Source organism: Theropithecus gelada, chromosome 4, assembly GCF_003255815.1.
Source record: "Theropithecus gelada isolate Dixy chromosome 4, Tgel_1.0, whole genome shotgun sequence".
NCBI classification, from domain to species: domain Eukaryota; kingdom Metazoa; phylum Chordata; class Mammalia; order Primates; family Cercopithecidae; genus Theropithecus; species Theropithecus gelada.
Window position 1 is genome coordinate 143,852,349 of NC_037671.1, and position 15,252 is coordinate 143,867,600.

The window sequence follows — 15,252 nt, forward strand, 5'->3', positions numbered from 1 at the left end:
GGCTCAGATGATTGTTAGCATTTTTTTAGCAATAAAATATTTTTAAATGAAAGTATATTCATTGTTCTTCTTAGACATAATGCTATTGTACACTTAATGAATTACAGCATAGTGGAAACATAACTTCTATTTGCACTGGGAAACCAAAACATTTGTGTGACTCGCTTTTATTGCCATAGTTGCTTTACTGTGGTGGTCTAGAAACAAACACAAAATACCTCCCAGGTATGCCTGTATTTATATATTAAAATTACATACTCACAACACCTATTTTTCTATTAATTTGCAAGAATGTATGATGATATCAGGAAAGACATTTGCTAGCAGAATTTTAAGAAGATTCTTTGCATAGCTAGAAGATGGGATTTGAAATAAACATGTTTTAGGAATGTCAGCCAATACCATACTTCTTTCATCAGCACCACTTTGTGTGCTGATGAAACAGCTGTCATCAGTGTGCTGTCCCATCATGTGGGACAGATGTTAAAACCAAGTTTTGAAATAAGCAACACAGACTTCTGAATCACTCACTATACCACAAGTGTTAAACTGGAATTTTAAGAATGAATGTATTCACTAAAAATATCAGTATCTCACACTGCTCTCACTAAAACTTTTCATCCATTCTCAGTAATTTATAAAGACTTTATTTCTTCATCTATATATTATCATTTTACAATTTTACTTTTTGAATGCATCAAAGTGAACATGACATATTAGTACAGTGGTACATGTACATATAATTTATAAATAAAAATACATGGTTTGAGGTGAATGCACAAAAATATTTTAACGATGAGAGAGCAATCAAAACAGTTTGAAGACCCCTGGTTTATGGTCCTGATATATTTGTGGGATGCAATTCCTACACCATCATGCAACTAGATATAGTAATTCATATGTAAATAAATCGATAAAAGGACTGCATTTATTATAGTGTGACATTAACTTTTTGGTGTTAAATTTAAGGTCCTCATAATATTTCATAATTAAGGAAATCGCCACAACTTTAGTCCTTATTCTAGTTTCATTTTAGGGTATTGCAATAATTGAAAAATAATCATTCTTCAGCTGGGTAGTTTCATTGTATACTTCTCTTTGTTGTCCCAGATGATGACAATTACCACTAGGACTCTATAATGCTTCCTTGTTTGCAGAAGACTGTGCATTATAAAATGAATACATGGAGGATTGTTAGAACTACAGATGTGTGTATACATCTCACACACACACACACACACACACACATACATACATACATGCAATTCTTTACTTCAAAATCCATTCTTCCTTGCTAAGGTCTAAATCAAACATAGTGCGGATGGCCCCTTAATGATTTCAGGAAATCTGGATGGGCACTATGCTGGCAGCAACCTATAGGAGGTCCTGGAATTCCATAATGATCCATTCCTTTGGGCGTAAAATATTGCTCTGCTCCTCAAATTTCTAGGTCCTGTCATAAATGTGATCTTTGTAAAAATGATATTACTTATTAGTCCTACTTTAACAAATAAGAAAACCAATGCTTAAACAAGGTATGTTGACTAATGGCTAGGTAGCATGCTACATTTTTTTAAATTAAAAAAGATACGTGATCGCACTTAAAAAGATAGAGTAATACTCAATAAAGCACAGCACTTTAAATACACCCAGTTAGATGGACCTAGGCAAATATATATAACTGTCACATTATTCTTAAAGTGATGGAAGCAAGACTTACATCCCTGCTCTTTCTACTGCCTTTTCTTTTCTGCTGATTTTTCTTAAACACAGTCAGCACAGTTACAGGAATTGGCACTGTCAGATATTTAAGTTATGGCAAATCTGTAATTCATAATTTATTCATTTTTCAATGTCCATTGCAGAATGTCTACCAGGTATAAAAAGGCACTATGCTGACTTTGTCCCCAAAAAGCTTTTGGGGACAAAGAAAGAGCAAGATAAGATATTCTATAGCTCTCAGTGGAGAGATAGCACCAAGGACATAGTACATAAAAAAGTAGAGATGAGAGAACACATAAGAACATGTAATTGTTTTGTCCATGGCATATGGAAGACCGCTTGTAAAATTATATGCTCTAAAGGCTTAGCAAGTAGACTAATTGACCTTTGAAATAAACAAATGTAATCATATTTAAAAAGAAAGAAACACATACAAATTTAAACTACGTGTATAATGTACTTGAACACAGCTATTTGAAATGCCACCCACCTTAAAATGGCATATATCATTTTTATTGTACTTTGGGGGGGGCAGAATAGATTTATGCTTAAATTTTGAAAAACTGTTCACTGATAAAGCCATTATAGTAATTGCACAGGGTCTGTTTATTAATTTGTCACCATTAAGTCAATAAGAGCTTTACTAATGTCCTATTACTTGATTAGTTTTGAAAGTGATTATCTTAAGAACTTGACTTAATTGGAAGCCTCTCAATTTACAAGGTACATTAAACTCTCAGTAGCATCTTAAGATTATTCAATATATGCAGGTCAATTATCAGTAATCACTGTTTTGTACAAGTGTTCCATAAAAACTATAGCATGACATGACAAAGAGGGAAAGCAAGATTTAATTAATAATGTTAAACTCCAACTCACACTTTCAGGATAAAAGGGCAACATGAGCATTCACATAAAGTCTTCCTGAAACTGGGTCTATTATTAAAAGATGAATAAAGGAATCCTAACAACTCTCTACCTTATAGATGAAGATAATTTGTTATGATTGCTAAATCACCAAATTGCACTGCCTATACTTATGCCCAGCTGCACATTAATTTCCAGATTTGTAAACTGCAATTAATTCTCAGTATTGCTCCATCACTTTTTTCTCTAGTTAATAAAAAGAACTGCAATTAATTATTGTTCATCCCATTTTTCAGAACAGATCATCTATAACTATTACTGCACAAGCAGGAAACATGGAGTAGTTAATGTATCCATTGAGACTGTGAGGCCTTTAAAACTATTGGCTGTAGCCTAAATATTTTACATTGACCTTCCAATTCCCAAAGATTCAATGTAGTTAGTTGAATATTTACAATGATTAACAATTATGAGGGCTGATAAAGTGCCTTGATACCTGGGCTGATTTTCAACCATGTATTCAAACGATTTCATACATTTTTAAATTAAACTTTATTAATTAGATATTTGAAAGGTTCGTCCCACAATAACAACATAAACCCAGTCTTGAGATTAATCACAGGAAAATTGATTGCTGGGTCATTGAAAACCTGAGGAAGTCAATTCCTTGAAAAGATTATTCCATTGCTAGCTTGTGAGGGAGGTATATGAATTTACGCGTTCTGACTTGTTCCCGATCTAAGTTCTGTACACAGCATAAATTTCAAATTGCTGAGGCTGATTCGCAACCAATTGTGTGAACAGAGTGAACAAAGCTGAATCTGTAAAACACTAGTTCTGTGCATTTGAAAAACTTGAGATGAAAGCCACTTTGAAATTGTTGCATTAAAATAACTATAATTGTCCTTACATGAAATTTTCCTGGTGAGTTAACTGCTTAAACTGTGGTAGATGCTATGGGAAAAGTCGTGGTCATATTTAACAATCCAGTCCCATCTGCTTTGAACCAAGGTTCTATTTGCCCAAAATTGAAGGGTGAGGAAGCCCTCTTAACAGACTTCCCATATATCACAAGTCATTTAAAAAGAGATTTAAGCAACTCTCTGGATAAACTGCCTCTAAATTCTCTTACATATCACCTTTGATAAATTTCTGCACTTTAATTATTCATATGCTACAATTTACCCTTAAAATGTAGAACCTTCTGAAAGTATCGAAAAATATTTTAAAATATCTAATTTATTGTTGAGTAAAACATGAACCTGGTCATTCCATTCATGTCAATTTTCTGCTCCTGCCCTATCAGAAACACAGCAGGAGCCTGAGCAGATGGAAATTCATGGAAAAGGAGGGAGGGTGGGGAGCAGAAGAAATGAGGACCGCGACAGCGTGTGTTCAGAGGCAGATATGGTCTGCCCCTTCCTTCAGAGAATAAAAGACACTTAAAAAACCCATTTACCTGAGTGCTAACTTCAATTATGACCAGAGAGGTGGGAAGAAAGGAAACCTTTCAGGCATCCTGAGGTTCTTCAAATTCCTACTGCCTCACAATGCATGACTAACAACATCAAAGCATCCTTTGCTCAGACTTGCTTGTCCCTAATGTCTCCAAAAAGGGGGCTATACACAAAGTACATTTAAATTAAGTGTCGCTATCCTTAACTGTCCACTTGCAATAAATAAATGTCCTTAGTTTGGTCAAGGTACTGAGTGCCTGGCAGAGCTGTAGTGATCCAAAGTTCGGTGAGAGGATTAAATGATCACAGAAGAGACCTCTATTCCCTCCTGTTCATCTGGTGGGAGGGTAATCCCTGATTCTGCTTCATTCTTCCCAATACCCTTAGGTACAGGGCCAGGTTACCAGTTGTTTATAGTAAGGCCACTTTGCCTGAAGCTACAAGTGTGACTTTATGGAAACAGCTTTACTTTTAAACAGTAACCCAGAAGTTTCTAATTAAAAATGCCTGTTTTTTTCTCCTCTATGCTAAAAACGCCGGTTTGTTTTCCAGTCTCACCGGATTGAAAAAAAAAAAAAGTACAAGGGGAAAAAGGACAGGCAAACTCTGGGTAATTACTGCTTGGAATTGGCTGCTTTCCAGAAGAAGCAACAAACTGCTTAGAGTTAAGTGGAAACTTTGTGTAACTATTAACGAAAGTAAACTAATGATAGAAACAGAACACAGGCCCCACTCCTGCTTCCCCAACAGTGGACCTGGCTGCCTCACTGAACAGCTCTGAGATTTAACTACATGCCTCTGATGGCTCAGTCATTTCTTATTACAATGGTTCTCTAAGTGTGGTCCTGGGGTGAGCAGCAGCAGCAGCACCAGCAGCAGCAGCAGCAGCTTCCCCCATCAGCTAGAATCTGGTTAGAAAAGCAAATTATCAAACCTTACTAAACACCTACAGAATCAGACTCTCTGTTTATGATCTGTTTTCATGATCTCTCCTGGCAATTCTTTTTTTTTTTTTTTTTTTTTTTTGAGACGGAGTCTCCCTGTGCTCCCAGGCTGGAGTGCAGTGGCGTGATCTCGGCTCACTGCAAGCTCCGCCCCCCGGGTTCACGCCATTCTCCCGCCTCAGCCTCCCAAGTAGCTGAGACTACAGGCGCCCGCCACCACGCCCGGCTAGTTTTTTGTATTTTTAGTAGAGATGGGGTTTCACCATGTTAGCCAGGATAGTCTCGATCTCCTGACCTCGTGATCCACCCGCCTCGGCCTCCCAAAGTGCTGGGATTACAGGCTTGAGCCACCGCGCCCGGCCGGCAATTCTTATATATTCTAAAGTTTGAGAAGCACTGTTCTATTAAAGCTGGGTATTTTCAAAGCAATTTTCTAGGATTTTAAAATTTCAATAATTAAACTGACCATCAGTGAATAGGGAAACGTTTTCAACCCAATGTTTTCAAATGCAACTGAGATGAGAAATAAAGCTATCCTCAGCATATAAATGCTAGATTCCTGACCCTAGCTGAGTATTAGAAGGTCCTGGGAGGTTTTTAAAAAAATGCCAGGATTTTATCCCCAAATCAATTGAAACAGATTGGGGGAAGGGGAAAGATGAAGGCAGCAATTAAATGTATGCATGTATGTATGTATGTGTGTGTGTGTGTATATGTGTGTGTGTGTGTGTGTGTGTATATATATATATATGTTAGAATCCCAGTTATTCTAAGGCATGGGAAAGTTGAGAATCACTGATATAAAGCAACCAGAACAGTTAGACCCTTAGCAGAACAGTCCAAGAACTAGGAAACAGGGCTATGTGGCTATCTATAGCAGACCCCCCTCACCCCCTCTCCCGCCCCACACACACTTTCATAGACTGGGTTTGCACCACATTAATTAGGCACTAGCTAGCATGTAAGACTTGGGATAAGCACAGAACCCTGTATTGCCTCACATCCTTTTAAAATCTAACTGGCTGAACAGTTCCAGTTTCTAGTACATAGTTCGAATAAATGTAAGTTTAGGGAGCAAATCTAGTTTTGATGCTATAGGGTGGATACCAAATAATTTAAAAAATAATAAAAGCTTGAGCATGGAGCCACCACCATCCTACATAAACCACATTGAGACATTCCCTCCACACATCCAATTGGTTCTACCATCTCTTTTCTGTCAGAGAAAAATACAACTTGAGCTTGAACAGGTCAGGAGCACTGATGGCTTAAAAATAAAATCCTACCATAAAAGGACATCAGAATCAAGTTAGTCAGTTCTGGAAATATACTATTTTATCATATACCATATTCATATATACTCTTTCATAATGAAATATTGAGAACAGAACCATAAATTAAGAAAAAATTCAATGTCCATCTATTTCACAGCACTCTGCACATTAACTAAACAGATTTCCATAAAAGCCCTTACGAGGTCAAGACAGGTATTATTATTGCTATTATTTTAGTTTTACTTATGAAAAGATAAACCCAGATAGTTAAGTGAATTTTCCAGAGACAGACTGCTAATAGCAGCTTTAACTATGGTAATAATATTCTAATGTTTGACATCAATAACTGTACATACCACTATTAAAATCTTAAAGTATTGTTGATTACTATTTCCAGAAGACTACAAATGGCCTTCTGGCCATTGAATGGCCAAATGAATTAAAATAGATAAAAGAGGGAAGTGGGAAACCCAATATTTTAAAAAACTCCAACTGGGGGAAGAAAAAGAAACCATAAAGAAAGTTAACTTAAAATACTTGGAAAGACTGTAACTTCTTTTTAAAAAACTTTTCTACAGTTGCTAAACTTGTCTCTCAATTCTTAACAGATCTATAAAGTATATAAATAAAATATAAAGTGTAAGATGGAGCTCTGATTTTATACTCAGGCTTATATCACTGCTACAGAACATTCTTAGGATAATTAAGCAATATTTTTGCCTCATAGAATACTAGCACCATTAAATCAATTTGATCTGCTTATGTTCAGAAAATTTGTTTACTGATATTTTCATATTCCTATTACATGAAAGTATGGAATTGTATTCTGCTTCATTTGAAAATATAATACACTTCTTTCAAATCTGAAACCAGGAACTTTAAAAAACTGTTAGCAAATTTAATAATGCAGAAATTTATGCTTTAACTGTCGAGTAAAAACATAGGGAGATACAGGAAAATACTTTAACAATATTTAACCTATTAGACCATCTTTCATAGTTTGTGTTTATTAAAATTAACCAACTATAATGTAATATTTAAACATTTTATACCACCAAAGTATTTTTTTTTTTTTTTTTTTTTTTTGAGACGGAGTCTCGCTCTGCCGCCCAGGCTGGAGTGCAGTGGCCGGATCTCTGCTCACTGCAAGCTCCGCCTCCCGGGTTCACACCATTCTCCTGCCTCAGCCTCCTGAGTAGCTGGGACTACAGGCGCCCGCCACCGCGCCCGGCTAGTTTTTTGTATTTTTTTTTTTTTTTAGTAGAGACGGGGTTTCGCCATGTTAGCCAGGATGGTCTCGATCTCCTGACCTCGTGATCCGCCCGTCTCGGCCTCCCAACGTGCTGGGATTACAGGCTTGAGCCACCGCGCCCGGCCCACCAAAGTATTAATAAACCCAACAAGGGGCTATCACCTTTTCTTAAAATATACACATTACATGCTTCCCTAGGATAATCTTTCACTATTAGAAGACAGGCAGCTATGTACTATTCTTAATTAAAGCCCTATTTCAGTTAAAGTAGAGCAATCTGCAATTTAATTATAATATAAACTGTAATGTAACTAATGACATTGTATGTATTTTCATCAGATAATTAGTAACAGTCAGTAAATAAAGCTTTACAAAGCAGGAAATAAAACAGGTGAGGGGTTGTGCCTCATTCGTCACCTCACTGCTAATGAGAGTCTGAATGAAGATCAGTCATTTCCTACCTATGCCTTGACGGTGTGCAATAAAAGCACACACTGTAGACAGCTCTACTAACTTAATGTAACACCAAGCAGGCGTCAGAAAAATCCACACAGAGAAGTGATAAAATAGTGTACAGCTAAAACTAACTCATTTATCAAGAAAGACAGAATAATTATGAGGAATGCCCAGACTGTAGGCCCTGTGATAGAAATGAATAATGGGAACATTAACTACACTATTTTAAGAACACACTTAAAAAACCCCCAAATCTAAGTCTACTCTACCTAGACTTGAATTACCTTTGGAAATACAGTAATGGTAAAATGCCTGATTTTACAATCACAGAGGTAATTTTTCTGCTTCAGGTTGGAGAAAAAAAAGCATAGGCTTCTTGCTAATAGTAATAACAAGAACAGACACCAAACTTTGACATTTTCACATTAGAGAAATTGAGTTCTACCAAAACCTAATACTAGAAAGGCAATGATTTTCTTTTAGCGGAGGTATGTAACTTATGCATCCTCATTCTACGATCGTATTGGTGAAGGAAACATGTTAGTCTAGTGAGGAACTGTGTATAGCATTTAGGTCATCAAATGAGTACTTTCTATTAAATCACAATTTCAGAATTTATTGAATTAAGAATTCTTATCAAATTAAGAATTTATAATAGATGTGGAAGAAAAGACAATTTAAAAATATTTTTTTTCTGAACCGCTTTTGGAATAGAGTTCCTAATGTAGTATATGAGTGAATTATTTAGTTTCTCTGCATATATTCAGCTTGCACAAATACTGAAATACAACTTGACTTATTGATGTTTTGTCTCCAAATACATAAACCTCCCCAATTCAAAATGCTGCTTGCTTTAAATTCAACCTGGTGAGTACTTATTATCTCTCCTTGGCCCATCTTAAGTTTGTCAATTACATGTGTGAGTGTGTAACACAGAAAAAATATATTCTGCTTTACCAACCAGGCTGTGAGTCCCCTGAGGGAAAGAACATGCCTGTTATCTTCTCGAATAAAGTGAAGAGAAGTAGAAACTCTTCCCAGGACTTAGTAAGAAATCTTTATCACAGCAGAGACTCAAATAAATGCTTAGTTTTGACAAAGAAAAGGTAAAGAAACCAATTATCTTTAGGCAATAACCAGAATACCAGAGGAACGTGAACAGATAATACCAATAAGTTTACACTGCTGTTAACATATAGATGTTGACAAAGAGACACATTCAAAACGATTTTCAAAATTGAGAGGGAAGGGCAGAATTACGATATTACAGCCAGCCCATTCAGTGTCTCTCCAGTGGTAATTCTTGCCAAGAGTTTCAAAGTCAGTCAACAATGACTAACACAGCTAGTCTAAAAAGCATCTTTAAACCCCCCTTTTTTCTTCTCCTGGGTAGCTTTCTACATTCTCTTATTCTGAGAAGGTAATTAAAAAATATGATTTTGCCACATATATGTTTCCCCCCTCCTTTGAAACTTTTGCTGGTGACAGCCTTCCAAAACTAAGAAAGCAGCTTTAGGCCAGCTGTTCCCTATACCTTGGCCCATACTGTGAAATAAAGTGATTCGCAGAACAGTATATATGTACAAGTGACACCAAAAGCACATCTTGAAAAGTAATATTGTAGATAAATACGAAATGTCACTTCTTCCCCTACAGGAAAACTTTTAAGATGATAAATCATCCTCACACCTTGAAGTATAGCTGATTCAAGGAGTGTACTTGATCAGGCAAAGGAATGGGGAATTTTAGTGAACTGATACTATTAATTTTGCCAGTGCTTATTGTGCGAATTTGGGTAAGTCACTCGTATTTAGTAAATGGGATTGAGAGTGGATACAATTTATAATTAAAAATTCATGCATGTTGCCAAGAAGAAATTATTTTTATCAGCTGCAAAATGGTTGCTCAATTTCATTCAGTTTAACTTCAAAACATCAGAGAACACCAGAAAGTCTGTTCAGCCTGGGGGTATGTATGTCTGTGTGTGTGTGTTTTCCAACTGGGGCCACGTTCTCAAGAACTTGGCATATTAGGGTTCTCCACCAAAGAAGATGAGAAGGTTGGATTGATATGAGTGAGTGCATCAGCTGCCTTCCCTTCTTACAACTGGGGGCTGGGTAACCACAGGTGCTCCCAGTCTCCATTATAACAGCTCCTTTTATGGGGGATCTGATTAGGCCAAATATTGTATCTCTGCCATACTTCTAACCAGTAGCTCAACTGAAATAAAGGTTCTTAGGAATTTGCTTCTTTGGAAGTGAAATGCTTTGATGACAACTTTAAAGATAATGGGATTCTTTTGGTATTTATGGAGAGAAACAGTATCATTGATGCAATGTCACTATGAAACAGTGAAAACCTCCAATCCTGTCTGGCCTGAATGACTCTGTTGAGGTCATGCCATCCCACAGTGGGGACACATCTGAGGCTATGGAACACTGGAAAGCTAATAGCTGCCAACGAAAAGACAGATCTCAAGACTCCCAGTGGAGTCTGCTAGTCACCAGCATCATACAAGTAATTATCTATCTCATGTATACTTATTAAGCAACAATCTTGAATATTTCAACTTAAAACATGTTGTTGAAAATGAAGAGTTTTACCTTTTCATATTCAGCAATGCCCAAGGTATTCCAGAGGGAGTATGAAATGCAGGTAGTAATTTTACCCCAAGTTCCACTGCTTTCTTTCGAAAAATCTGAAAAGTTAAACAGTTAACTGTAAGCTACTGTTGCAAGCAAAACAAGAGGTACTACACTATTATCTAACAGTTACCACTTTTCTACTTTAATATTTTCTACCTTAATATCTGACAAAAAGTTTACCAAATTAACAGAATTACCCAGTAAAGCAACAATGGTCCAGGGGCCATCACACTGGGGGATATTTATTCCCAATCTTGGTTGCTCATTAGAATCATGTGGGGAGATTTGGATGCTACTGATGTGAACGTCTTACTCTTGAGATTCTAATTTCTTTGGTTGTAAGCTTCTGGATCAGGATTTTAAAAGCATCACAGGCGATGCCAGGTGATTTCAACGTGCAAGCCAGTGGGGGAACCACTGTTGTTGGAGGATAAGACTGAGAACCAGGAGGTCTGGTCTATCTCACCTTCAGCACTATTATTCACTAGAGCACAGAGGAAGGAGAAGTTTTAAAAAGACATTATCACAGGTCTATGTGTCTTCTCAGCCCTTGTAGCTTTAACTCTCTCTGATGTTAAGTGTAAGTGATATAAAAAATACTAAGTTAAATTAGGTACAGATTCTGCCCAGAGTTTAGTAGGGAAGATAATTATATGCACATAAATATCTAGAACACAGATAAAATGAGAGCTGGAGATAAAATACTAGGTGAGTTCAGTGAGGCTGTATGCTGGAGACAGCATTTAGATGAGAACTGCATGCAGCATTGAACTGGGGCCGATAATACCACAGACCGGAGTGAAGATTGGAAAGTAAAGAGGGACTCCCTGAGGGATCAGCCTCCTCCCCACAGAAGAAGGCAAATGGGGCCCTACAGAATAAACAGGGAATTGGGCAGCCGGCCTGAAAAAAGGGGATACTGGTAAACGAGGTCAGGCATCCACAGCTCAGGCCAAAACATGGAGGGCCACAAATGTAAGGCTACAACTTTTATTCTGGTTAGAATGGAAAAATAATGAAAGTTTTTGAGCTGCCAATTCTACTGTGCAGAACTGTGTTTTAGGAAGATTAATTAGATGAGATCTATCCTCAGTTTTAGGTCCAAAGAAAAGCACTAGCTTATTTACTGAAGAAAGGCCTGCTACAGTTGTAGCACCAAGCAGGTGCCTAGTCCCGTCCTTTAAGCTGTATGACTCAGCATGGCGGACTGGAAGTGTACCATTTCCTCCTCAAACAAGGAAGAAGTGAGAGAGGCTGGAGGAGCCCTGAAGAGCATGGAAAATAGAAGCAACGTTCTCTGTCGGCCACTGGGGAAGCATTCACTAAAGCAATCAACAAAGAAGTCGTGTGTGGCTTCTCCCCAGAGGGAAGGGCTTCAGTGTCTAACTCCTGCCCTAAGTTCTGAGCCTCTCCACTAAGACATCCAGGCACCTGGGCTCCCAGATGGAAGGTAATCCAGTAATACCAATGTTAACGCTACTTCCCAAACCCTATCTTTTGGGATCTTAAAAAAAATTATTTTTTAATTTAAAATTTTCCTTATGCATACCATAGATCTTTTGGAATCTAACTCTCATTTAGTAGTGGAAGTCAAGAAAGAAATGACTTTGGTTGACAGTCAATTTAGATAAACTGATATTCCTTGTATACAAATAAGCACATTTGTAGTATATAGAAAATGCTAAAAAATAGAGGTGCCATTTTCTCCACAAATTATTGTAACTCTTGTCAAAGAGGATAATTTCCTGTATCAATAACTTGTAGCGTATGGAGAGGAGAAAAAAAAGCAGAGCAAAGGGTATATTCTTCTTTCCCTTTCTCTGCCTTACCCTAGAGAAATTTCACGTTGTCTTCTGCTATAAGGATTTATCCAATCACTGACCAGCCATCTGTTGACTTTCTGGTTTCTGCCCAACTTTTTAAAACTGTTAATTAACTCCTTTTCAAGAAACTTACATAAGATCAAAGCCAAACCATGTAATTAAAACATGAAGTTGGGTATAACCATATGGCACAGGAGTTGAGAGCTCAGGCTTCGAAGCACAATGCCTGTGCTTGAATCTCAGCTCCACTTCTCCAAACTGGGCAATCTTGTACAACTTGCCTAATTTCTCTGTCCTAAGCTTCCTCATCTGTACAATGCAGATAACAACAGCATTTACTCTTTAAAGGCTGTGGAAAGAAATAATAAGTTATTATATTTAAAGACTTTAAGACACATAGTAATCACTAACAGGTAGTTGTAGTTTTTATGGTGATAATGATAATGGTATTTCCTCAAGAAGCTGGCTTTTTTCCAACCATTGCTTTGGTACCTTCTACTTATTCAGACTCCTCTCTCGTTCTCTCTCTCTCTGTGCGTGTATGTGTGTTAGTTACTCCCCACCTGTCTCCTTGCCTCCTCCCCAACATACACACACTCTTAATCATGTGCATGCATTCTCAAGAGCTAAGGCCTCAGTTCTCATCACCTATTTGCATTCTCAAATTCAACTTTCTATTTTAGCTCTAGTTCAGTACTTCTACCTGTGTACACCCATCACAATTTGGGTGTCTTGTTATCTTCTGAAACTTAACATGTCCAACATGGAATTAATCTTTTAATATCCTGGGCAAACTTCCCCAGCTCTATCACTGATATTACTTTCTGGTCAGTCCCTTGGACTCAAGTGAGCAGGCATTTTTGATTTACTGCCCGCTTCAGTCACCAAGTATCATTGTTAACTCATTTGAAATGTCTTGTATGCAGTTCATTTTCTGATAGGAGCATAGGCCATGTTCTCATTGCCAGGTACAATGAAATGTATGATTTAAAAAAAGAAGGTCCTCCTATCTAGTCTGCTTGTTCCCTTATTTTCATTAATAATTTTCCCTCATTTCTATTAATCTGTATTTATATTACCAACTTTCTCTTTTTACCATACAATTTTCTTGTTCAAGAAATGATCATGACTTCCTCTGTTGTCTAACATCAGGTCAAAGCTGCTCTACTGACCGTTCAACCACCTTTATGAATCAGACCCTTCAATTATTTTCCGTCCATCTGGCTCTGGCTCCAGCTCCAGCTTTTGAGTCTTCATGGTCTTAAGTACTCATTCATATTCAGTCCATCTTAGCAACTTTATTTACACATTCTCTCATTTTAAATCACTCTCTTCCGCCTCCTTTTGGCTGGTCCAAGTTTACTTATTCTTTAAGGCCAAAGTCAAGTCCAGGCCAAGACTCCAGGCCAAGATCTTTGCCTTCTGTGAATTCCCACACTGACAACTAGTACCATACAATATGGTCTTTGATACAGATCCCTAAATGAAGATACAGAAGGCAAGAGAGAGATCTCTGAACATTTTCTTGTGTGTTTTCTCTCATATACCCCAATAATTTTTTCTTCCTAGAAGTAGAGAAAAAGACCCCAATTTCTCCTTCACTGCCTATTATACAGATCTAACCCAGATTAAGTCATTTTGTATTTAAATTTACGGATATCGCCACAGGGCTCCTATGAGTAGTAGGCAGGAAGAATTAATATTCTCAGTTAACAGACAGGAACAGTGGCCCCTTCCCATATCAGGGTTTTTACACTTGCAGTTTCCTCTGCCTGCAATGCTCTTTCCTGAGCTCTCTCCATGCTTCGCTCATTCTTACCTTCAGGAATCTGCATAAATGTCCCCTTGAGAGGTCTTTTCCTAACCACCCCACACAAAGTTGGCCATCCCTATTTATTATATCACCTTGTTTCTTTTCCACTATTTATCACGTCTTAATTATTTTATTTGCTTGTTTATTGTTTGATAACTCCACTAGATACGATCTCAATGACGGCATGGAAGCAGCTGGCACTCAATAAATGTTCACTTAATAAATAAATGAATCAATCTAAGATTATTAGGTGAGGACAAAGGTAATTGGGTTTTTGCATTGTTGGAATTTGCTGTTTGATATTTGAATACATTCTTAAATGTGGTTATGTTACATATAATTTTAATGGGTATTTCTTTCTTTCTTAATTTTTTTCCTAAGGAATTATTACTTGCTGTTTATTTTATGTTGATTTTAGACTATGGAAATGATGTTAGACAGAAAGCAAATTCGAGTGATTTTCTTTTTTTTTTTTTTTTTTTTTTAGACTGAGTCTGGCTCTGTCGCCCAGGCTGGAGTGCAGTGGCCGGATCTCAGCTCACTGCAAGCTCTGCCTCCCGGGTTCACGCCATTCTCCTGCCTCAGCCTCCCGAGTAGCTGGGACCACAGGCGCCCGCCACTTCGCCCGGCTAGTTTTTTGTATTTTTTAGTAGAGATGGGGTTTCACCGTGTTAGCCAGGATGGTCTCGATCTCCTGACCTCGTGATCCGCCCGTCTCGGCCTCCCAAACGAGTGATTTTCTTATTTGAGTTCAAAATGGGTGGTAAAGTAGCAGAGACAACCTACAACATAAATAACACATTTGGCCCAGGAACTGCTAACAAACATACAGTGCAGTCGTGATTCAAGAAGTTTTGCGGCAAGGTGCAGGGGCTCACGCCTGTAATCCCAGCACTTTGGGGGGCAGAGGTGGGTGGATCATGAGGTCAAGAGATCAAGACTATTCTGGCCAACATGGTGAAACCCCGTCTCTACCAAAAATACAAAAATTAGCTGGGC

The 15,252-nt window shown here is 37.6% G+C and overlaps 1 protein-coding gene across 1 annotated transcript in view; it reads right to left on the minus strand.

Moving 5' to 3' along the window:
- The window catches only part of MAN1A1 (mannosidase alpha class 1A member 1), a 169,017-nt gene that overhangs the window by 57,094 nt on the left and 96,671 nt on the right, over nt 1-15,252 (minus strand). The window contains exon 6 of the mRNA XM_025384348.1: nt 10,576-10,670. Within this exon, the coding sequence (XP_025240133.1) occupies nt 10,576-10,670 (95 nt within the window). The remainder of the gene's footprint in view (nt 1-10,575; nt 10,671-15,252) is intronic.